Consider the following 24,529-nt stretch of genomic DNA (forward strand, 5'->3'; position numbering starts at 1 on the left):
ATATCAGGCCCTGTTCTAAATACTTGATTTTTCACACTAAGGCAATAATTAGACTGTTTTAATTAGGGACTGTAATTACTTTTTGGTAGGGGGGAGGCATATGAACAAGTAACTAAAGCACTTGCAGAGAAATAAAATGATTAACTAGCTTGGAAGTTAGAGCTTATAATTTTTATTTAATCGAGGTATAATTTGCATACAGGGAAATGCACAGATCCTAAGTGTAAAGTTTATAATTTTTAACAAAAGTGTATGACTGCTTAATTCCCCTTCCCACAACTGTTTGAATTTCTCTTATTGCAGATTAGTTTTGTCTAAAGAGCAGGTAATAGTTTTAACTGGAAGAAAGGGAAACCACCAAAGATGAAGTTTCACATTTACTACTTGAACTCCACAAGGCTTTGGAAATCCCTCCCACCCAAGCATATCATAATTCATAGACAACTTTGATTGACTGGGTGTCTTAGTTGACAACTATGAACTGTGACTTAGAGCTCCTTTATTCTCCAAGCAGCTGAAATGACTATGCCTTAGGGTCCTTGCAGGGGGTGCTGACTAAGACGGCAGAAGCCCTCATTTTGTAATGATGTCCTTGTTTTTCACTGTCATCAGGTCTCTCTGAATGTCTTCTTTGGAAAGCCTGGCCCCTGGTTTGAAGATTGTGAGCTGGACGGTGACAAGAACTCCATATTCCATGACATCGATGGCTCTGTGACAGGATACAAGGATGCTTACGTGGGAAGAATTGACAACTACCTGATCCGCCATCCTAGCTGTGTAAATGTTACCCGGTGGAACGCGGTGATCTGCAGTGGGAGCTACGCCCAGGTAGGCCAGGATGCTTTAGGATGTCTGCTTCCTTCCCAGCTCCCGAGGTCACTGCTTCTGGGAGGAGTGCTCTTCAGCTCCTCAGCTTGATTGGTACTTTCCAAAGCATGATTTTCTTTAGGAAAAAAAAGCGAAAGAAAAAATTCAGTAGGAACCATGGGCTCACAGAATTTTGTTTCAAGCTCCCCCATTCCAAACCAGTGTGGAAATGTGAGTCCAAGAGAGGCGAGATGATTTGCCCTTGGTTAAGTATGTTTGGCATGTAGTTGGGGTGAGAACCTATATTTCATGAGTCTTAGGCCTGTTTTTGCTACAGCTCTGCCTCCAGAGAGAGAAAGCTTTATTCTTTGCTTTCAGGATCATTATCTCTACTAAATATGGGAATTTGACTCTTGGAGCAGAATATCAGTATCACATGGCAAGTGAGATGTTCCCAGAGACAGAGCTGGGAATTGGAAACGAATGGACAAGAATTCAAGGAAATTCTTTTAATTATATTATGATATAATATATCTGAAAATATGAAGGGGGATAATATAGATTGGGAAACACCTCTTTGGAAACATTAAGATAGTGTGCATTTACTAATTGGATGCCCAGTGTAAGAGGATGAATTAATTTGGGAGGTAGTGTGTTAAGAGCACAGATACTTGAGCCAGACTGCCTGGATTTGAATCCTGGCTTTGTTATTTTCTTAAATGTGAGTTGAGCAAGTTAATTAACTACTCTGCCTATGCACAGCAAGGATAACACTGGCTCCTCTCATACGAGGCTGTTGTGAAGACAGAAAGCATAAATATACATAAAGCATTTAGCCCATGACCCAGCACATAGTGAAGTGCTTGCTGCAATTAGTATTATTTGAAGAGCAGAGGTCTAAGTTACAACAATGTTGTTTTGTTTGTTTGTTTTTTAGTATGTTTTTATTGATTTCAGAGAGAGAGGAAAGGATAGGGAGAGAGAGAGAAATGTCAGTGATGAGAGAGTCATTGATCAGCTGCCTCCCGCACGCCCGCTACTGGGGATCGTGCCCCAAGTCGGCGTGGGTCCTGATTCGGGATCGAGCCAGCAACCTCTTTTGGTGCACAGGGCAACACCCAACCCACTGAGCCACACCGGCCAGGGCGATACTCGTTCGTTTTAGGAAATTGTTCTGAGGTTTGTTTTGAGAGAAGGCTTTGTTTTGGCACAGCGAGGGGCTCATGCCACTGGAACAAATTCAGAACTTTCAAATTTGTTTCAGTTTAATATATCTTTCCAGTTTTTGCAGAGTGCTTTATAAGCCCTTTTTTTTTTTTTGAAGGGGTGAAAAATGACTTCTTGGGCTGAAGTAGGTCATGGAAAATTGAAGGCCCAAACTCCAAGAGATTTACATTTTCCCTCTCCTGTGTTAGAGGAAAGTCTCTCAGATTTGAGTAGAGGGTATCCATTTTCACATTAAGTTACTAATTTCTTGTACGTGTGTTCTTCAGATTGAGGGATTTCTTTGACAGGCTTCATAAGCCGCAAAGGTTTTATATTCTGATGAATAAGCTGGCCCGTTGTGGTGGAAGAGATGATGACGGTCTTGGCGAGCAGAACACATGGTCTGTTTTTACCATTTCGCTTCAAGCAGGCTTCGTTGTAAGTGTGGCTTAGGACGAAGTTGGCTACTACTCATTTAGTCTGGCACAGATCACAGAATCTCTCTCTTGAAACTAGAGACACTTGGCTTTGTGCTGGAAATGTTTGTTTAGCTCTTTACTTTTTCATGCTCTTCCCCGTGATTCTTCATTTATGTTTTGAAGGTCTACGTGCAGACATGGAGCACTCAGAATCTGACAATGACCATCACCCGAGATGAGTATCCATCCTATCCGATGGTGCTTCGGGGCATTAACCAGAAGGCTGCCTTTCCCCAGTACCAGCCTGTGATCATGCTGGAGAAGGGCTACACCATCCACTGGAACGGGCCGGCACCCAAGACTGTATTTCTTTACCTCATAAATTTCAACAAGTATGTTTCCATTGATGTTATTTCACATAGTTGAGCAAGTAGGAATTTAGTGGAGAGAAACAAGAACTCATCTCTTTTGTAGCAACTGAATGCCGATTGCTTGTACTTCCTTCCTCTTGTGGGGAGACTATATATTTTATGTGGATGGAATTAAGAGATTACACAAATTGAATCCTTTCATTAAAAGCTTTTTCTGTGTCTCTCTGGTCAGGGTATTGTGTACAGAAAGCCATTTAACAATAGGTTCTTATATATATAGTCTGCTGAATACTTTAATTCCCCTTAGTTGGAATGGGGAGAAGTTTCACCTAGTGTTCCAACTAAGCACTTGGTTACCTAGAAAAGAAAATGGTTTTTGAGGCCAAGTTTAAATTTGAGAGAGAGAGTGGTGTGATTGATTAGTAACATCTGCTCTGGGTAAGAGGTGGAAGAGTGTAGCATGAATGCCAGGTATTTGCCACTCCTGTCCCAAAGCATCTTTCTATCGCTTCTTGATTTCTCAGTTGTCTGTCCTAATAGTATGACTTAAAATCAAAGGCTCTATTTGTATATTAATTTATTCAAGCATTTACTGTGTGTCAGAAAATGATAAGCGAGAAAAGTATGTGCCCTCCAGGAGCTCACAGTGTACAGGTAGAAAAACTCAAGAAAATCAATAAACCAATACTATTTTTTAGTGGACAAAAGATAAAGCAACTAATTCTGCCTCAGGGAGTTGGGCCAGGCTGTGCTGAGAAAGTGATACTAAACGATCTGTCTTGTTACAAGAGCAACAGAGTTGGGGAAGGGCTAGTTCTGCTCAGGGACTGACGGATGCAGTGTGATGGGAGTGTAGGATGTGTCAGGGGAACTGACAAGAGATGAAACTAGAAAGGAGTGATGGGACTGTTTTGAAAGGCAGAGTTAAATTGGTCTAGATATGTGTGGTGGTTAACCCACGGGACTCCATGAAACTGTTCAGATATGTACCTGAAATACTGAAATGGCTTATTCATCTGACTGGTCATAAAGCTCTCACTTGTCCAAATGCTCTTAAAACGTACAACTGAAATTAAGAGCTGGATACAGAACATGCAGGAAGTCAGTTCTAAATAGGTCACTTTCAAGGATCCGGGAACATCGTGGCGGATGCTTGCATTTTGAGATGTGAGGTCTCTGTCACAAGCTCTACAGGGAAGCATTACTCTTTTCCTGTGATGCTTGTTACTGCTTCTCTGTGTCCTTGCTGGAATGTTGCACCCCCACCTGCTGAGTCAACCAAGCCAAAAGTCCCAGGGCTCTTCTTTATCTCTCCTTTTTCCCTCATCTCTCCATCTCACCAGTGACCAAACCCTGTTAGTTCTACATCTTTAATGCTGTTCTGATCTCTACACTTCTTTCCACCCCCACTGTTTGTGGCTGAGTTTAGTCCATTATCATCTCCTGTCTGGGTCCTGCTTGGTCCCTGCATCTCCAATCCTTAGTCCACGTTGTGTCCAGGGTGAGGTTTCTAAAAGCCAATCTGATATTATCACTCCCATCAGTGAGCTGCAGAGCAGTCAATGAAAGAAACAAATAAGGTTGGAGAGGGCTTACGGGAAATATTTAAGAGTGATCGCTAACCCAAAAACTTATATCTGGCAGGTTATGAATATTAGGTGAGATACTACAACAAATGGTATGCAGGCTTCTGTCAGTGTCGTGCATAACTTTTGAACAAATCCCAAGTAAAAACATTTTAAAGTGGAAAAAAAGGCTGAACCCAGAAGTTTCAAAAATCCACATGAGCATGAAGTTCAGCCAAACTTTCCTTGTTTAATTAGCTGAAAGTTTGCAAAAATTACATCACGAGCAGAGGCAAGAGGAAGAGATGGACAATCTTATTTTCCAAATGTAATATAGAGAGGTCATAGATTTTGTCATAGTGCCACTTCTGAAAATAACACTTTAAAAGTTATAAAAGCTGGACTTATTCATTAAACAAAATATGGAAAATACAGAAAAACATAAAATTGAAATAACCTATAATTCTCTTAAACAGGATGAGGCATTATAAACATTTACAGTGTTCTCTCTCTCTACCCTCAAGTGTTTTCTGAGCATGTAGATATGTCAGAATTTACTTAACAACTTCCTTCTCCCATAAACATTTAGATTGTTTTTTTCCTTTCCCACTCCTCCTTTGCTATTATAAATATACCACAGAGAACATATTTTTTAAAATACATTTTGGTCTGCATTAAAGCTCTGACTTGTCCAAATGCTCTTAAAACATACAACTGAAATTAAGAGCTGGATACAGAACATGTAGGAAGTCAGTTCTAAATAGGTCACTTTCGAGGATTGGGGAACATTGTGGTGGATGCTCGCATTTTGAAATGTGAGGTCTCTGTCACAAGCTCTACACGGAAGCATTACTCTTCTCCTGTGATGCTTGTTACTGCTTCTCTGTGTCCTTCCTGGAATGTTGCATCCCCACCTACTGAGTGGTTTTAGTGGGTGAAACCTGTGTGAACAATTTTAAGGCCTTGTTACATATTGTTTAAAAATTCTTTAGAATGATTAAAAAGTTCTGGAAATGGATAGTGGTGATGGTTGCGCAACCTTTGAATATAATACGTAATGCTACTGAACTGTTGAGTTAAAATGACTAAAATGGTAAAATTTACCACAATTAAAAAATGCTCCACGAAAAGCAAATGATAAAAATGATAAAAAGTATTAATTTTATGTCTAGGGATTTTAGGTCAGAAAAAAACACTGTGGCAATGTGGTTATATGCATCAAAAGCTTTAAAAATACACATAATTTTTAATTCAGAAACTTTACCACTAAGTAGTTATCCTAATGTAATCATAAAAGATAAAAGTGTATTTATGAACAAAACAATTCTTTGGAGAGATTTTACCAGTGTGCACTTCCACTATGAGGCCACTGGTGTCTCACCCGTCTTACTACGTGCCCAACCATCTCACTTAATCTTATTACCCACCTGCAGTGTTAAAGTCCATCTTATCCAGCTTTTCTTCACATGCCTGGAAGTCCTGTCGGAACCAAGAAGTTTTTGGAAGCCATGTGAATGTTATAAATATATCGATAAGAGAAATTTGTCTGACATTTCAAGGTGGATGTCCGTTAGTACTCAGGGCTTGGGACTTCCACCCTTAGTGGCTCAATACACAGCAGACGTTTCAGGAGGAGAGAACCACGGCTAACGTTTATATGTGCTGTAATGCCTAAAATATTTTGACTCAAATATGAATTCCTTTTTCAATTTTCTTTCCTTGATAGGGATGACTGGATTCGAGTTGGCCTCTGCTATCCGTCAAACACCATTTTTCAGATTACTTTTGGCTTTTTGCAGCGGCATAATGGTTCTTTATCCAAGATGGAAGATTATGAGCCTGTGAATTCACTGGAAGAACTGCAGAGGAAGCCGTCTGAGAGGAAATTCTATTTTGACTCCGGCACAGGGTAATTCAGTGCAACCAGTGAATGAGAATTATTGCTGTTTCCCTTTAATGGTGAAATTACTGGTTCATCAGCCTAACTAAGAATAGACTATGATGTGATGGCTCTTTAGACAAGCAGCTGATCTGGGTGATTCTCTGCTCATCATGATTAGAGGCTTAGAGGACTAGAGTGACTCATAATTATAGTTGGCAGTGGGAATCGAGTGAAGATGTTTGTCGTATACCTATTAAGGCAATTTAGAGAGAAATTATCCTTGTCAATAAAGAACCAGTAGGCCCAATTGAAACTTAACCTAATTTCTTTCCCATAACAACTCTTTAAGATGATTACTTACGTGCGATACAGTTCATAGTTCAGTGAAGGCTCATGTTTCTTTTCATTTAAGGCTCTCTCTCAAGTTGACCTTGAGTTTTGAAGAGTCACTGTATAACCGTGGCATATTTGCTTTCAGCTTCCTCTAGGCTGCACCTTTCTGCTTTTTAATTCTAATCCTGTTTCATTCTAAACCTGGGGTCTGTTGGCTTTGTCTGCTCTTCCCCAGTTACAGTCTCCCAGCCTTTGGGTGATGGTAGGCTCGATCTCCTGCACTCTTCCAGCAGCTAGTGTGCTCCTTAGCCATTCGTTAAGCCAATAGCCCCCCTAAATGCCGTTTTCTAGGCACCATAGGAAAGACCTAATGTAAATAAGAGGCATTTCTTCTGCGAATGCACAGTCCATAGAAGGATGTGGGCACGTAAAACAGGTCATTGGAGAGTGAAGAGTTTAAATGCTAAAAGTCCTATTGTGGGATATTCAGGTGCCTTTTGAGGTGACCCTGAAGTTCAGCCTAAGGTAACCAGTGACATCCCAAGAGCATGATAGTGGGGCAACCTCTTGAGGAATGAGTAGGAGGAGATGGAAAAAGACAGGAGTGAAGTGTCCCCAGAACAATGCGCATGGAGGCGTGGAAGACCGTGCATGGCATGTTTGGGGCAAGACAAATGCTCAGACTGGGGTGAGGGTGGCAAGTTCAACTGGGGGAGTGAGGTTGGGGTTCAGTCAAGTGCCTTGTTAGCCTTTGAGTGAGATGCAACTTATTTGCCCCCCAGTAGAAGTCAGTGTGATCAGCTTAAATCTTTTTTTCTTCTTTTTTTCCTAATCATTGTTTTCTTTGCTTTTCAGTTTCTAATTAGACTTAACTTACTTGGACTTTTACTCTACACATGACAGAACTTCCACATTCCTAGTATATTTTTCACAAAAATAAACAGACCAACCAAATTTTTAAGGACAACCTGGTGAACACAAATTAATGATTAAATGTGTAAAAAGATGGGAAATGTGTCATCATCTGGGTATTTCTAGAGTCCCTTGGCCTTTGATGTTTTAATTCTATTTATTTTGATAGTTTTCATTATATGTCAAAAGGCACATGCTAATCAGGTTTATGTCATTCCTTATGTATATATATTAAAATTACTGCATGTTGGGACAGTGGCTGATTTTTACCTTGTAATTGCTACTTTTCGTTGTTCATCAACCTCATATTAAAATGTGAATTTTTGCTCTTCAGTAATCGATTACATTTGATCAGGTCCTTTAGAACCTTGACTTCCTTTGCTTTAGAAGGACTAGGTTTGCTGACAGATGCTGGACTGCTGCCTGGAAGTTACTTTTCCATTCATTTTGGCAGTAGGAGGATAATTCAGAGTCGGTGGGATTGTTCATTTTATTTGATTTTGGCCAAAGTACAGACAGAAGGACCTCAGGCCCATCTGCTCTTAGTCAACATCACAGGAACTGATTTGAAACCATTTCTTTTTTAGTTGATTCAAAGCCAAACAAATCACACTTGCTGTTTTTATTTGAATTTTGTGCCTTAAACCAAAATGATTTATAAATCAAAAAAAGAAAAAAAGAATAAGCCATACTAATTTACCAAATTCTAAACTCAACACGAGTGTAAAGTTTTCCAGGGAATCCTTGAGCCAAGCCAAATGCCATCCTCCCAAATCACTGGTTGAACTTGACTCAAATCAGAAATCGACTTTGATCCCTCCTACAATGACTGAGTCAGATTATCAAAATAGTTTTTAAAGGAGTATTGAGTTTGACTTAGGAGCCTAGGAGGATAGAAAGGAAAGAGAAACAACTTTATTAGTTTTGTAATTTATTTTTCCTTTAGGAAAAATTTATCTTCTTAGAGGGATATACCTTTTGGCTATGAGTTAGTTTGAGGAATTTTTCAAAGTTTTTGAGAGGCAGTCTAACACCCAATGGATTGCTTTCTGTCTTGTGCAGGTTGCTGTTTTTGTATCTCAAAGCGCAAGGCCACAGGGACGGCCACAGTTACTGTTCATCTCAGGGATGCGAAAGAGTCAGAATCCAGGCAGCAACAGACTCAAAAGACACCAGTAACTGCATGGCCAAAGCCTATCCCCAGTATTACAAAAAGCCGTCAGCCCTCAAGCGGATGCCAGCCAGGCTCACAAGACCCTGTCAAGGCTGCGGGACCCGTCAGGTAAGCAAGGAAGAAGGGTGGGCTGTGGCCTGAAAAAAAGTCAAAAGGTTCTTTGCCGTAGGTGCATTTTTTGGAAACATCTGTGTTGTCAGTTGGTAGATACTGCATGGTTTCTCCTGAATTTTGGCCCATTGTAGAATACGGTGCTCATAAGAAGCAAACTTGTCCAGATTATAAAATTATAAAAAATACTTTCCCTCTGTGACACATCAGTTTACCCTGGATGACTGTGGGCTTATTGGTTGTCATCTTTTCTTTTTCAGATGTGATTATGTTATACTGTAGTTTCTGGGTTTACATGTCAGATATAGAAAAATACTTTGTTCCATGGGCAGTGTGATATTTTTCTTCTGAAAATGCAACTCATGGAAATTGTTTTCTTTTTTTAAGCCACTCTTAATTTTTAAGCAGATGCTATTATATATACCTGTGATTAAAAGGACAAACACTGGTTAGGGGGTGAAATGCTTCTCCTAACTTATTTTTAATTAGCTGGTCTTCTTTGGGATCTTGAAAAACCAGGACAATGAAAGTAAATTCAAAATATGACCTAAAATCAGGCATGAGGTTCCAAAGGAAGTCAGATCAATTCCAAGTATGAAAGAAGTATATTGAGTGAATACTGCCCTAATTAATACTTTATCTTTATATAAACTAATATGGGTTAAGGGAAATGGTTCTCAAAGTGTGGTTTCCTTAATCAGCAGCAACAGCAGCACCTGGGAACTTGTGAGAAACTGGAATTCTTGAGCCCAACTCCAGTCCTACTCAACAGGAAGTCCCAGGGGCGGACCCAGCAGTCGGTGTGTTAACAAGCCCTGCTGGGGATTCTGATGTGTGTCCACGATGGACTTTCACTGGGCCAATTTTTTTTTTTTTAAAGCAAGAATTGCCACATGAATGCATATTGCATTTAGAGCTGGTAATGCATAAGGCTACTACATGTTTTTAAATTTGTCATCTATACTTCTTTCCTCAGTCCTGGAGCGAATGAGTCCCAATTCAGAATAACTGGGCTGAAAAGGACCTTTAAAAAGATTTGTGACTGTGTTTGCATGAAATGTTTACACAGATGTAAATACAAAACACTTAATTTTGTAGAATTGATTTTATTAGCACGATTACAATTATTTGAAACTAGGATTGTTCCAGAAAATGAGCATACCCTTCTCATACTAAGCCTGTATCAAAAGTTAGAATTCCAGGTCATGACATAGGTATAAAAAGTTCAGGAAAAAACTAGCTTGTTATAATTGAGTTTATTTTGAGGCGCCCTTTCGGAGGAAGATGCACTTGACATAAATATGGCACTCTTCCCTGTTTAGATGGTGTTTACTAGTGATCCTCATAAAAGCTACCTCCCCGTGCAGTTCCAGTCACCCAGTAAAGCGGAGACTCAGCGAGGAGACCCGTCTGTTATCTCTGTGAGTACCACCTGGTGTGTCCACTGCCTCAGCTTCTTGCCTTTACTTTTCATCCTGGTGATATCAGTTATTTCTGGCAACAATCACTCATTTGTAATCACATTTTGGTTATTGGTGGCAAGCAATGCAATAGATATAAATACCTCCTAAACACTTACATTTTTAGGTAAATGTATTAAAAATTTTTTCTCAGATTGTGTTTGTTGATAACTTTTAGGCCAATGTTAAACTATTAACCTTACTTTTCATTCACTTATAGTGTTACAGGTGACCCAGATTTCATTTCTATTAGAGAAAAGGCCTCTGTGGTTGAAAAATAATTGCCACAGGCAATCAAAATGTAGAAAAGTGTGTTTAACTTAGGTTTTTGAAACTTAAAAAGGAGCTTTCAAGTTGTTTGTTTAAAATGTGGGAAATGAGTTTTAAAATTTTGCCTTGGCCTTTTAGTTTGAGGTTGCCTGGCTCCCATTTTTCAGATGAGGAAAGTGAAGGCACCAAGTGTCAGTTGTCTTTCATACGTGGGTTAATGGAAGCATAGGCCTGAGCATTAAAATCTTGGCTAAGAGCCAGATTAGCCAATGGTAACCAGCTCTTGGCACATGGCCTGTCCAAAACCAGGTTGACCTGAATGCCGCCGTATAAAGAGCTCTTTGGGGAGCATGTATCTAGCCATCTAGCTATTTCCAGGTTCAGGGCCTGCGCCTGAATCAGAGCAATTTAAACACAGCTCAAAGGCCATTTCGCTTCCTGGGAGATCAGTAGTGATTAGAAATAAAATTTCAATATAATTTCCCCAAGTGAGGACAGGGGTAGTGGTGACAGTATTTATCCTCTGTTTGCTTTTAGTATAGTTTATAATTTTACTAATTTTAAACAGAAACAGCGCCTATGGCTAAATCCAGTGTTGCATCATTTTCCAGCCTAGTAAGTTTTTTTCTTCCTTTTTGGCTGAAGAATGAATGATATTTGGATGTGTTTCAAGCTCCTTTTTCTCGAAAAGGTATCAAACCATTCATTTAAAGAGGACGACTGGAAATTATACAGTATAGTAATATACTTGTGGCTTAAATCCTGGTAAAATTACCACGTTTCCCCTTTGGTTTCAAAGGAGATGAAACGAAGGAGCTGGGGCAGTCTGGTTCCTCTGATGTTCCCAGCCTAAACTCCAATGGAGAGGCATATCATTTTCGGAACCAGTGCGAGCTGAGCTGCAGCATCGAGGCCGCACCTGATGGCTGAGTTAGAAAGCTTTGGCCCCGACGAGAGAGTGTGCGTGTAAGAAGGCAGGCCTTGCGCTGCGCAGAGCACCCTCGCCGGCTGGCCAAGTCCAGCAAGGCACAGCCCGGGGGCACCCAGCACAGTTCCAAACATTGGCAGAGAAAAAGTAAATGGGTCGTAGAATCTGAATCCTGCACATAATTTGATTTGTGCGTTTAGAAGGCAGAGGGATGAAGCTGGAGAGACGAGTCATCCCAGACATACTGCAACAGGGATGACAGCAGAGGCTTGTTTGTGTCCCCAGGTCAACGGCACGGACTTCCCCTTCCGAAGCGCGGGGGTGCTCCTGCTCACCGTGGACGCCTGCAGCGTCCCCTTCCGGCTCACCGGAAAGAAGTTTTTCTCCCTTGCTGATGTCAGTCTCGTGGAAGAGTACTTAAAAACAGGCGTCCCTCCCAGGTAGGTGACACTTGCTCCTCCGGGAGACGACAGGCCGCATGAAGGGGAACGCCGGCTGCACCCGGAGCTTTGGCCTGCTTACCTGCCCTTCGACCTGCGGGCATTTGGGACTCTCGAAAGGTTTCTGTTCCTCCCTCACCTCAGATCGGTACCTGTGTGGTCTAAGCTGCTTGTCACCGTAAACCTCAGTTTATCAGGAGCAAGAGCTTGGATGTTAGAAGTTTCCCAACAGGGAAGGTTCTTATAAGGAGAAAAGCTCAATATTTTGGAACATTACTCCACGTTTTAGTATTAAATTTATCTACATTGTATCCAATTCGCCCAGAAGGCTTATTATCATTTTAAAGCAATTTTTATAGACAGTTTTAGCTTTGCAGCCATCTTTCCCTCTGATGGGACCTCCAACGGCAGTGTACCGTGGCTGTGGTGTATGAGGTCACACCTGGGTCACTTGGAAGTGACTAGGAAAGAGTAAATTGATTTTTAAGTAGATGAGTGTGTGGTCTCTCTTTTAAGAGGCTAGTCTGATTAGTGTTGCTTTGTTAGTTTCTGAAGGAGGGCGCACAGGAGAGAAACATTTCTTTTTTGGAGTTGGTCAGAGCCTGCCTGGGGGCAGGGAGATGAATCCAGGCTCCTTTCTCCTCCCTTGGCTTTGCCGCAGACATTGATTTACTCACGAACCTTCATTTAGCGAAGCCACTAAGGGAAGACATTCGCTTCCCGAGGATTAAAGGCCCATCTAGCTTTTGGCTCATCCTCAGTTGATCTAATCACTTGTGCTCTTTATACATCACAGAACCGGATCTCAGTAAGTCCCATAAAGTCATTGGATTATTTGAGTGTCATATGCAATGTGTACAGATAGATGTATTTGGTTTAAGACACTTGTAGGGAATTCCTTTCCAAGGCCTTGATTTCCTTTAAGGATTTAAAGATTTTTTTCTTAATGTTGAAAAGACATGCCCTTCTCCACCTAAAACAATCTGGTACGCAAATCTCACTACAAATATTTAGGGCATCACAGTCGTCCTGCAAGTTACCCTATCAATTTATAAGTTACAGCCAACTCATTAAAATGTCACTAGGTTGTTTTTAGAAAGGGGATGCAAGGAAGGCATTTAAGCTACTTGAAGTTGCTCTGTTTCTTGATCTGCATGCTGGTTACACAAGTATGTTTAGTTTGCAAAAGTTGAATGTGCTGCACACTTAGGAATACTATTCTGTAGGTACATTGTATCTTATAGTGTTAGGGAGTTTGGGGGCAACTGGCAGTGACTTCTAGGGACACTGGGCATGTGTGGGTTGCAGATGGGTGAGCGGACATGTATGTGATCTCATGAAACCAGCCTGAGTCACTGTGATCCATTGAAGGTCAGGCCTGCAGGGTTGCTATGGTCAGACTTCTGGTCTGACTTTGGATTTCGTCACCACTGCTGTTAGGAAAACTTTAACAAAAACCCACACCCACAAAATGTAACACTTAAGAACCTTAGTAAGAAATGTCAAGCCCAGCTGGGCGTGGCTCAGCAGTTGAGCGTAGACCTAGAATCCAGGCAATCGGGGTTCAATTCCCGGTCAGGGCACATGGCCAGGTTGCGGACTCGATTCCCAGTCGGGGGCCTGCAGGAGGCAGCCGATCAATGACTCTCTCATCATTGATGTTTCTGTCTCTCCCTCTCCCTCTCCTTTCCTCTCTCTGAAATCAATAAAGATATATTTAAAAAATAAATAAATAAATAAAATGTCAAGACCCACATTAAGAAAATAAATGCTTTACTAAAGGATGTAGAAGAGTTGAATAGAAGGAGAAACACTTCCTGCTTCTGGATGGAAAAGTTGATATTGTATAGATTCACTCTCCCTAAATTAAATAGAGGTTTAACACATTTCCATTAGTGTTCTAGTTGGTTCCTTTCCCATTGTATTCCACATATGACACTGACGTTCATTTGGAAGAATAAATGTGGGAGAGTAAATACAATTTTTAAACAAATTGTTAGTACAAGAGGATTATTTGATCAGATATTAAAATAAACCATGAAGCCATAGTGCTTAAGCTGGTGTGGAATTGGCAGAGGAGAGATCAGGAGAAGAGAGAAGAGAGAATCCACAAACACATCCAAGTATTTGTTGATGTACTGCATAATATAGATGGAAATTTAAACCAAACCATGGGGAACAGATTTTGTTTTGTTTCTTTTTAGAATTCATGCTTATCCACTTATCTAGTAAATAGATAAATAGAGCATCTGAAACAAACAAAACTAACTTCCCCTGTTTATAATAGTTTATTCCTTGAAAGGTCTGTGTCCCAAACATCCACTAGGTCGACTGACCTAAAATAACTTGTTTTCCCCGCATTTAGAGACTGCTTGTAATAGCAACATAAGTTCTAGGTGGGGCATGGAGGTGGGAACTTGTAACAGCAGGAATGCAAAAGCATCTGGGTTCTTTCTGTTTTGTTTTGTTTTGAGTTCTGCTTTTATCTAGCATTTCTATTCTCTGTAGGAATTTTCAACCTGTGTGCCCTGGCACATGGGTGTGCCACAAGACTTTGTAAAACATGCAGTACCTGACTGTTTAGTCAGGGGCACTGACCTCTTTCCCCTTAGATTGTCAAATACAAAAATGACAACAGCCAGCACAACAACAGCTGTCCTATGTGAATGAATCAAAATTATACCTATTTTTATTTGTCAGATCAGCAAAAGATATATTTTTTTTTGGTGTGCCGCAGAATTTCAGTAATTAGTTTGTGTGTGCCATGAGATGAAAAAGGTTGAAAATTGCTGCTCTACTGTATATACTTCAGAATGGAACCAAATAAATATATGCTAAATTATTGAAATTTGTTCTGATTTTTTTTTTTTAACTTTTATACAGGTCTATTGTCCTGTTGAGCACAAGAGGAGAAATAAAGCAGTTGAATATTTCAGATTCATTAATACCTCTGGGATTAGCCAAACCAGCTCATCTTTCTAACAAAGGTGTGTCTTTGTATTTTCCTATGAAGTCCTTAGGGGGCCAGCAACATGTGCATGTTTATGGTGGAATGTGGCTACCAGACAGTTTTCGTGAGCTTGTTTTGCTAGAGTGGGTATCATGAAGATCCTTTCTAAATAAGGAGACGGTGTCAGAGGAACTGTGTTGGGATGTGGTTTGTTGTTTGGGATATGAGGTGGGTGGCAAGAGTTCACTCGCTGGCGTAAGGAAGTATAATTTTTCTGTTTCATGGTTTATACCCATCTTCTTTTTGTTCACCTCTGACATTATCTTGCCTAGAACTAGGAGCTGTACAAATTGAACTTTTCTGGTTGTTTTTAGGGAGCACCATATTTTTGGGATTCAGCGGAAATTCTAAACCGTCATGGACTAAGCTGTTGACCAGCCCTGTTGGACAGGGCCTCGGGCTGCTGGAGCAGTTCATACCTTTGCAGCTGGAGGCATATGGTTGTCACGGCGTCGGCGCTGTCCGCAGGAGAGACCTGGAGCTGTTAAAACAAACTTCAAAAGCACATTAGAGACTAACTGTAACTTAAGTGCTGGGGAAAAAATGTGAACTAACTTATTTAATTTATGGCATTTTAAAATGACACTGCTAACCCAATGGAACCATTTTCCTGTTTGATACAGAAAGGGGAAAAAAGAAACAGTTTAAAGTGATTGCTTGAATATCAGCTCATGCACCTTGTAGTTGTACAAAATGTTAAGGAATTTCCTTGTATTTGTTAGGCTGGTATATTTAGAGAGCAGTTCTCTTCTTCCTCGCCTTCCACCCCGGTGTTTCGTAGTGACCATACGCAGAGCTTCACCTTTTGTATTGTGGGATGGCATGGGGTGAGGGCTTCTGAGAGTCAGCCTTAGTCCCCGAGAGGACCCGCTCATGTAGCACCTTGGATACTTGAAGTCTAATGCTCAGTTGTGTCATTGACTTTGGGTCAGCAGCTGACTTGGGTGGCTGGCATGTTCAGTGATGCCTTGGGCCCTGGTTCTGGGCAGCCTTTGAGGATTTTATATGATACTGAGTGACAGAATTTTAAGTGGCAACTCAGGCCCAGCTCATGCCCTTTTTTGCCTGGACATGTGCTATTTTTATTCATTTGTATATCGATTCCTTCTAAGGGTTCAACTTTCCAACAGGAAGTACGTTGGGACAAAGGGCTTTTAGGGATTAGACATCCCTTTAATCTGTGACTATTGGGCAAAAATTTGACCTACACCAAGGTCTGTTGGGACCATTTTTGCAGCTTTAATTCCTTAACCTGTTTTGACTGTATATTTGTGTTTAAAATGCAGAGCTGAGCTGAATATTTACTTTTTTTTTTTTTGGAAGAAGCAGGCCGTTTTCCTGAACTGTAAACTCGAGTCATTTCAACTTGCACAAAGGAAGTCTGTTCTTAGAGTTGCTCCTGCACCCAGGTTTTCTGTTATTGTTTTTGTGTGTAGATTTTTTTTTAAAAGCTTTTCTGCTCACCACCCTGCCAAGAAAACTGCAGAAAGCTTAATGATACCCCAAAATATTATACTCAGGGGGAGAAAAGAAAAAAGGGAGAGCCTTTTAAGGGTCAGATCATAGAGGGGACATTCAGAAATGAACAACTTTATAGTGTTAGAGGGGTTAGTCACTTGTAATTAAATTTTTAGGGCCAATTTAAGAAAGGTGCCACTTCGTCCTATTTTGCTTCCACTGGGTACATGCATCTTCTACCAGTGAGGATTGCATGTGGCAAAAGGAGATTGGCTCCTGGCCTGGGATGTCACCACACCAAGAGTCAGAAAGCATCAAAATGCCTTTACCTTTTCCTAAATCTACATGCGTGAAGCATAGTGGAGGGATGGCCACAGTGAGATGGTAGGAAGTGTGTTCAGGCTGACTTTGGCAATGAGTACAGACAAATTCACTTTCCTTCCTCAAGAGCTATGGCTGATGGCCCGTCTCTTGTGTCCAGGAGAAAATGCAGAGCAGCTCTGTGACTTCTGTTACTTTACAAAATATGCTACCTCAAAGTGCTACCGATAAACCTTTCTAACTAAGTGTTCTTCCTAAGGGCACATGTCTTAATCAAAGTTTAGGGGGTTTGTTTGTTTGTTTGTTTGTTTGTACATTGATGAATGAGATCTTACCTATTAAATATATTATTGGATCATGGTTCCTGAAGGTGATTAGTTTGAGTGTGTGTGTGTTTTTTATGACTTATATGTTTTTTATGTGTGTTTTTAGAGTTTGGCTCTTTAAAGATTTGAGAGAATATGTAATACAGTTCTAAGGCACTCAATTTTTCTGATTTATATGCTAATTATCGGGTCTTAAGTTAAATAAATAAAAATATGTGTGCATGTATTTTTTATATGTGTGTGTGACTATCTATCTAGCAAACAGTCAATCAACCTTATTTTAAAATTCCATATTCCAGCTGTAAAGAAATGAGGAAGGAAAACTGTCCACTGAGTAGGTTTTGTAAGACTAAGCTTCAGAAGGGTAGGATTATTCTCCAGCACAGAGGTCCTCAACCTTGGCTGCACACTGGAATCACTTGGGAGCATTGAAAAATGTGGAGGCCTGCCCCCCCCCATTCAGATTTGATTGGTGTGGGGTGCAGCCTGGGCATTGGATGTTTTTTAAAGCTCCCTGGGTGATTCTAGCATGCAGCCGGGTTGAGGAACCACTGCACTAATATAATAGGCCCACTGTTTAACTTCAGTCTATAATCTTTTGTGACAAAGCCAAAATTACATTTATCTATTATTTTTATTTGCATTTCCAATATTACAGAACTCATTGCCCTCAACAAAGCATTTTCTCTTCTTTTAAGAGAACCTTTCAATACCGAGTTTAGTCCTTAATTGCTTCAATTGTTAAATTGGTCATCTAAAGTGATATACACATTTAGGCCATTGGGAGCTAGCAATCTGTTTTATTTCTACTGAGAAAACATATTCAAAGGTAATTTATAAGTTCATAAGCATTTTCCATCAGGTGAGGCTATTGGTTGAGCTCCAGAAATGTGGCCATCCATAAATCAGCCAGCTGATGAGAAACACAGGGCCTTCTCATAAGTCAGCGACTCGGGTTTTACGTCTTCTGTGAGATCCCTGCCCCTCCACCTGAACCAGCATGCCGTATATTATCGTCAGAGGCTGGAAGAGTGCTTGTGAGAAGATGAAAGGCAGACACAGTCTCAGAAGATGACTCCAAAGCAACCGCTAAGCTGATGTTTACACAGGGACAGGAGGGGGGATTTATGGCTCCTCTGTTCTCGGGCTCCATCAGGAGACAACACATCCTCATGCCATTAAACGGATTACTTTGTTTTGAGGAGGGGTGGGCAAGGGGGTGATGGATGGAGGCTTGAATATTTCAGATAACTAGGTGTTCGCTCCTTAAGAGATGAGGTAATGTTTGGATAAGTCCAGTTGAAAGGCTGCTCAGTAAGCAGGAATGCACTTGGTTAATCAAGTGTTCTTTTTTTCCAGTTGGTCCTAAGTAGTTAAATACTTAGATTCCACTGTGACAATGTTTGTTGTTTCCATGAGGCCCAGTTGGAGGTTGTCCTCCAGAATTCTTGTTTGGGTTTCAGGTACTTAGGAAGCCATGTTTAATATGGAAAAATTCCCCTAGAGGTGAAAACTGAGTGGGGATAATTGAGTAACAGATTTGCATCATTACTGTTAGTCTTCCTTGGTTAAAGCCCAGTCTGCTAGGAATGTGAGCAGACACTCTGGGCTGGAACAAATGTTCAACAGAAGGTCAGGAAGGAAAAAAATCAAGGAAGGGCATCCCCAGTCCCTTGTTCATAAATTACAAAATGTTCACATCTTGCTGGATCATTGGAGTCATTGGGAAGGAAGAGGTTTTTTACCCTAATTTATCTTCAATATGAGAGAAAAGCTGATAAAAGGATGCTAATTAGGCCCTGGGGTTGTGGGCACACTCACACTTTTTTTTTATGTGATAAAATTAGAGAATGACCAGACTATGAAGATTTATTTATAAATGAGAAACTATGCCCCACAGGGCGTCCAAAAATATCAGCTATAGCAAGCAGTGAAAATATCTGAAAATACAACAAAGAGGTCAGAAAACAACGTCATAGGTTTGCATTTTCAAACTTCCTCAGGGACAATGACTAGTCTGGGTATGAAAAGCTCAGACTTGATGATAACAGTGACTCTCAGAGTTTGCCAGACTTCCCCATGTAGGCCAGACCTGTCCCCCTGACTGGTTTGGTACCAATTCTGAGCTAAGAATGGTTTTTACATCTTTAACTACACACGTTGGAAAAAGTCAAAAGAAGAGTAATTTATGATGTGAAAATTATGTCCATAAATAAAGTCCCATTGGAAGAAAGCCACACTCATTCGCTCACATGTTGACCGACTTATATATTGCAATGGCAGATTTGAGCAGTTGCCACAGAGACTGTATGGCCTGCAAAGCCAAAAAATATTTACTATGTGTTCTGTTACTGAAGAAGTTGGCTGACCCTTGATCTCCGTGAAGGATAGACTGGTGTTCATTGTACTGTTCTTGGGACTTTCCTAAGGTTTGAGGATTTTTTAAAATAGAAGGTTACGGAAAAAACTTGCATCAGAATCACCCAAGGTGCTTATTGGAAATGTGGAATCCCAAGCTGCAGCTCAGACCTGAGACTTGGCATCTCTGGGAGCTGCAGCTGGCAATGTAATTTTATAATAAGCTCCCTAAGTGCTTCTTAGGAACACTAACGTTTGAGAACCCCATAGTGTTGAGCCCCTGTTATTTCTCTCCCTCTTGTGCTAAGGAGAGAACACCTCTGAACAAATCTGAATGTTGGGTTTTTAACCCCGATGGCTTCATTCTACACTGTCTCCCCCAGAACTCTTAGTGACGAATGCAGGGCAGGTCTAATGCACCGTATCTGGCCTTCACTGGGGCAAAGGTTTGGAGCCTGTAGTAAAGTCCTCTCTCCATTGAGTCTGAAATTCTCACTGTTGGAATGGTTCCATTCTAAGTAAGTTATTCCTGCAATGAAATCCCAGCCATCCTTTGTTTTCTACGAATTCTTCTTATAATTTTAAGGAGTTTAAAGGAAAATGTACAAATAGCTACAATCGGGCTGTGCAGACTAACAAAAACATAGGCTTCTTTGCTTTTGGGCTGAACTGCACTCATCTTAGTTATTTCACATTGATCAAAGCCCTGATTGGTAACAGCAGAGTTTTTATTTTATTTTTATTTTTTTTAAGGTAGGGTGATTTATTTCATACAAGTAGTTTGCTTTAGAAACAAAAGCCTTTTGGTCCATGAACTTCATGGCAGAGGAGGGAGGTGGTTGGATGGACTTGGGGGATAATAAAATTGGCCTTTGCCAGGAAAGAGGGTGGGACACTATATGGGGGGGGGGAGGCTGGCAAATTTACTGCCTCCCACCAGCTTATATTGATCATAAACACCCAGTTCTTAAAAGAGGAAGGCTTAGGTCAGATAGGTTTCTGATGGGGGAGAGTAGGATTTATAAATCTCCGGAGACAAGGGGCATCCTTAGCTCCCCCTGTGGATAAGAGGAGTTCTGACAGAGGAGCGACCATGCCAGAACTTCTCACCTGCCTCCAAAATGTCCGTGTGAGTAGTTAGTGGATTCAAGACAGTGAGGTAAGTGCCTGACACAGTCTGTTGCTCTGGGTATGCATAGCGGATGCTTTGGTCACCAACCTTGGTTTGATGACAGGTAAGGCTCTTTCCCAGTAGTGTTACTTTGAGCAGTTTTTTACTGCTGATCCTCAGCTTTCTCATCTGTAAAATGGGACTATGAATACTTTTGTAAATTTACAAAGGAGATTATAAGAGAATACTCATGTTTCCCAGACACGGCTTGTCATCAACAATACCCAGGTGATTTGTATAAAAAAAAAAAAAATCAGATTTCCAGACATCTGTGAATTCTAATTTAGAAGTTTTTCAAGGGCTAAGGATTAGGAAATACGCATTTTTCAAAACAAACTTCTGAGATAATGCCAGATTTGGGAGCCACTGAGAATACCCTATGAAAGCCCTTGCCCTACTTTTAACACAGTTTCCGTGCTCAGTCATTTGTATCTAGAAAACAGGCCCTCAGGCCAGGCGATCCCCGGTTAGTGAACTGGTTTGAGCATCCCCATGAGGTTTGCATTTACGCCCTCAGGCAGCCAGCGATGAACTGTGGAAGGACCACTCTGAAAAGGAAACGTGGCTGCACCCTCTCTGTGCCAGTGTGTGCGTTTTTCTGCTCTTCATTCTCCTGAGGGAAAACCTCAGTTCAGCTAATAGTTTGTCTTTTCAATCACTTTTACTGTAAACTAACACAAAATAAAAACACCTCATTTCTAATGACCTCAGTACTTTAACCACCCACGTTTTCACTCTTATCAAGTAGGAAAAAGGCTTGCAGGCAGTGAAGTGGTTCAGAGACGATTTATATGACATTATATGACACGCTGAGCTGAGTTAGAGGACTTGGAAAAGAAGCGCCTTGGGCAGCAAACCTTCCCAGGTTTCCTCACCCATTTCTCCCCACTCCCCCCCCCCCCCCCCCCCCCCACTTACTGCCCTGGGTCCATTGCTGCAGCCTTGTTATACTGGGAAAGCCCACATTCCCAGGCCTCTGTGTACCTGTCACTCTCCACCACTGCTCACATATTCTGTGTCGGCCCTCAGGATCCTTAGCTCTTGCTAAACTAACTCAAATTCAGGCTGGTCTTCATATCTGAAACAAATCCCCTCTTAGGCAACAATGCTATTTTAATACCTGCCCATAGTGTCTATAATGTTAAAAGTAACGTGTTGCTGGAAGCTCTGCTTATCTGATTTGGTTGGTTTTTTGTAAAGCAATTTTGCACTTCTGCATACTCTACCTGCATTTGAGACTGATGCCATCCATCTAGACATTCTAGAGGAAGTTATATGTCTGCAAAATCCACAGACTGGATAAGCATTCACTGGGTAATAGAGTCAGTACCATCTACAGGATGTGAGTACTTATATGTACTTGAATGGAGTCCCTGCTGATCATCCTCAGGAAGGTTATAGATAAAACTGTGATTTTCCTCCTGACACCGAGGCTGAATAAGTAACCGCACCTGGCTCTGAAACATATAATCCCTTTGGATTCCAGACCCAGGGTCTTGGCCACAAGAAAGCGCACTTATCCCAACATCTTCCTGAAGCTGTGCTCTGTGAGCACTGGAAAATCCCCTTTGTTTGTAGTGTCTTGCATTTCTGTAAATCACCTTTTTTAATAGCTGAAAGGAAGAGATTTGGTAATTATAGCTTTCCTTTGTTGCAGCTTTATATTGAAAACATATGCCACCAGGCTAAGTAGGGATCCAAGTGGATAGATGACATGTAAACAAGATTAGGAATCCCAAGGATTAGGGGCTTCCTGTGCATTTATCCAGAGGAAGAAGGTCAATTACAAACATTTTTTTTTTAAATGTGTGTGAAGGGGGAGTGAGTTTATTATATTGATGATCTATGCAAGGTGGGGCAAAGTAGGTTTGCAGTTGTTCCTATGGAAAACCATACAATAATTAATAAATAATAGTACAAGAATAAACTGTGTTTTGAGTACTCACAACTGTAAACCTACTTTTGCCCCACCTTTTATTTTCTGGCTCTTGTTTCCAATTCCTTGAAATTAGTTAATTTGTTGATTTCAGTTATACATTTCTAATTTAATATTTAAAATAATTAGATTAATTGGATTAAAAATTATTGACAAGTATAGTTATTAGATATTTTGGATAGTCAACTTCTAAATTATAAGCTTAATCCCTATATTACTGCTACATATTTGATTGAAATAACATTTGATTTAATTTTATTTGGTCCTTTATTTTATCTGCTTATAAAAGACAAACGATTAATATGAAGCATAAAGGTAAGCAGTCTGTTGTATCGTATCATTACCGCAGCCTGGATCAAGCCTGCAGCCTGGGCATGTGCCCTGGCCAGGAGTTGAACCGGTGGCCTTCGGGGCACTGGATGATGCTCTACAGCTGAGCCACACTGTCCAGGGCTACACTTACTTTTCTAATATTGGATACACAAATCTCTCAGTTTGGATTAAAAAGTAAAATATATAAGAGAGTAGATCTTAAAAGTTCTTGTACAAGAAAAATATTTTGTAACTGTGTTTGGTGACGGGTGTTAACTAGACTTACTGTGCTCATTTTGGAGCACATACGTCAAATCATTATATTGTACACCTAAAACTAATATAATTTTATATATCAATTATACCTCAATTTAAAAAAACATAATTATAAGCTATTGATAGACATACCTTAAATGAAATAATATTGAATGATTACAAATGACACGAAAAGGAGAGAAAATCCATTGTTGTTGATACAACAGTATTAATATTGAGTATTGATAGACTATTATCAATAGAATACTAATAGAATGTTAAGCAAGAAAATGCATCAGGAAAAGGGTCAATAAGCAATGATAGGAGACAAACAGGAATATCCCTCTCAGAAACTAACAGATCTAGGAGGCCCAATGAAGGAACCAGTGACCCTGATGAACTGTGAAAGCAACAAACAGGCTCTTGCTCTCCGATTCAGGATCTAGGTTTCAGCTTCCATTATTTTACGATATATGACACGTATTTCCCCTGTATTTTCTTAAGGACATATTTCCAGTTCTCCAAACTTACCAGATATTCTCTCATCTTTAGGCTTCACACATGCTTTTCCCTTTACCCGCATATTTCTTCCCCCCACTACTTTTCTTGGCTAATGCATGCCTTCCCCCAAGCTCCCTCAGTTTAACTGTCATATTCTCTGGGACATTGTCACCGTACCAGGGGCTCCCATAGCACCTCATACTTGTCCCCCAGGGACATGTGTAATCCTGTATTATAAATTGCCTGTTACTTCTGTCTCCCCCAGGGCACATGAGCATTCGAGGACTTGGGCTATGCTCTTTTCTCGGTTGCAGCATAGTGCCTGGCACATGATTTGCTTCTTGAGTAAATAAATCAATGAATGAATGAGATACATAATAATATAAGATCATAGATGGAGGGATTAATTTTGCCTATGGAGATGGCTTCAAGGAAAAGGTGACCTTTAAGAAAAACACTTGGAGAATGAATCAGGGCAAAAGTTGTTCCAGGTAAAGGGAACAGTGTGAACAAGTGCCTGGAGGCTAGTGAGTGAGAGCATGGGAGGGCAGGGAATTTTGAGTAGGCAAATTTAGTGAAGCTGGAGCATACGTGGCAATGAAGGAGGAAGAAATGAAAATTGGATTACTATATAGAGCCTAGAATGCCATGCTAAGGAGTGTAAACTGCAATCTGCAGGAGAGAGGTATCCATTAAAACAGTAGAATAATTGTGGTAGTTATTAGATCTAGTCACTGAATATTTCCAGTTCTTCTCACTTCTAAGCCTGTCCTAGGATTGTACTTCCCTGCATTTGAAGTTAGGTAGGACCACATAACTTACTTTGACCACTGCTAATGAGTAAAAGTGACGTGTGCCAACTCTGGGTAGAAACTTTAAGAGATTTGTCGTTGATATTTTTCCTGCCTGAGCCATTATGGAAGCACAAGCCTAGGTCCTTGAGTGAGAGTGACATAGAGGAGACCCTCAGCTATTTTGTGACAGATATGAAAAGACACAACTT

At 40.6% G+C, this 24,529-nt stretch overlaps 1 protein-coding gene across 3 annotated transcripts in view; it reads left to right on the forward strand.

Moving 5' to 3' along the window:
* CEMIP2 (cell migration inducing hyaluronidase 2) overlaps window positions 1-17,225 on the forward strand; it is a 66,924-nt gene extending 49,699 nt beyond the window's left edge. For all 3 annotated transcript variants that reach the window (XM_081150707.1, XM_081150706.1, XM_081150708.1), the window contains exons 17-24: window positions 613-828; window positions 2,616-2,824; window positions 6,095-6,277; window positions 8,558-8,777; window positions 10,103-10,201; window positions 11,724-11,878; window positions 14,762-14,865; window positions 15,203-17,225. In XM_081150707.1, the coding sequence (XP_081006833.1) occupies window positions 613-828; window positions 2,616-2,824; window positions 6,095-6,277; window positions 8,558-8,777; window positions 10,103-10,201; window positions 11,724-11,878; window positions 14,762-14,865; window positions 15,203-15,399 (1,383 nt within the window). In that variant the 3' untranslated portion in view covers window positions 15,400-17,225. The remainder of the gene's footprint in view (window positions 1-612; window positions 829-2,615; window positions 2,825-6,094; window positions 6,278-8,557; window positions 8,778-10,102; window positions 10,202-11,723; window positions 11,879-14,761; window positions 14,866-15,202) is intronic.
* Window positions 17,226-24,529: the final 7,304 nt, after the last annotated feature.

Source organism: Miniopterus schreibersii (assembly GCF_964146895.1).
Source record: "Miniopterus schreibersii genome assembly, chromosome: 11".
NCBI classification, from domain to species: Eukaryota; Metazoa; Chordata; class Mammalia; order Chiroptera; family Miniopteridae; genus Miniopterus; species Miniopterus schreibersii.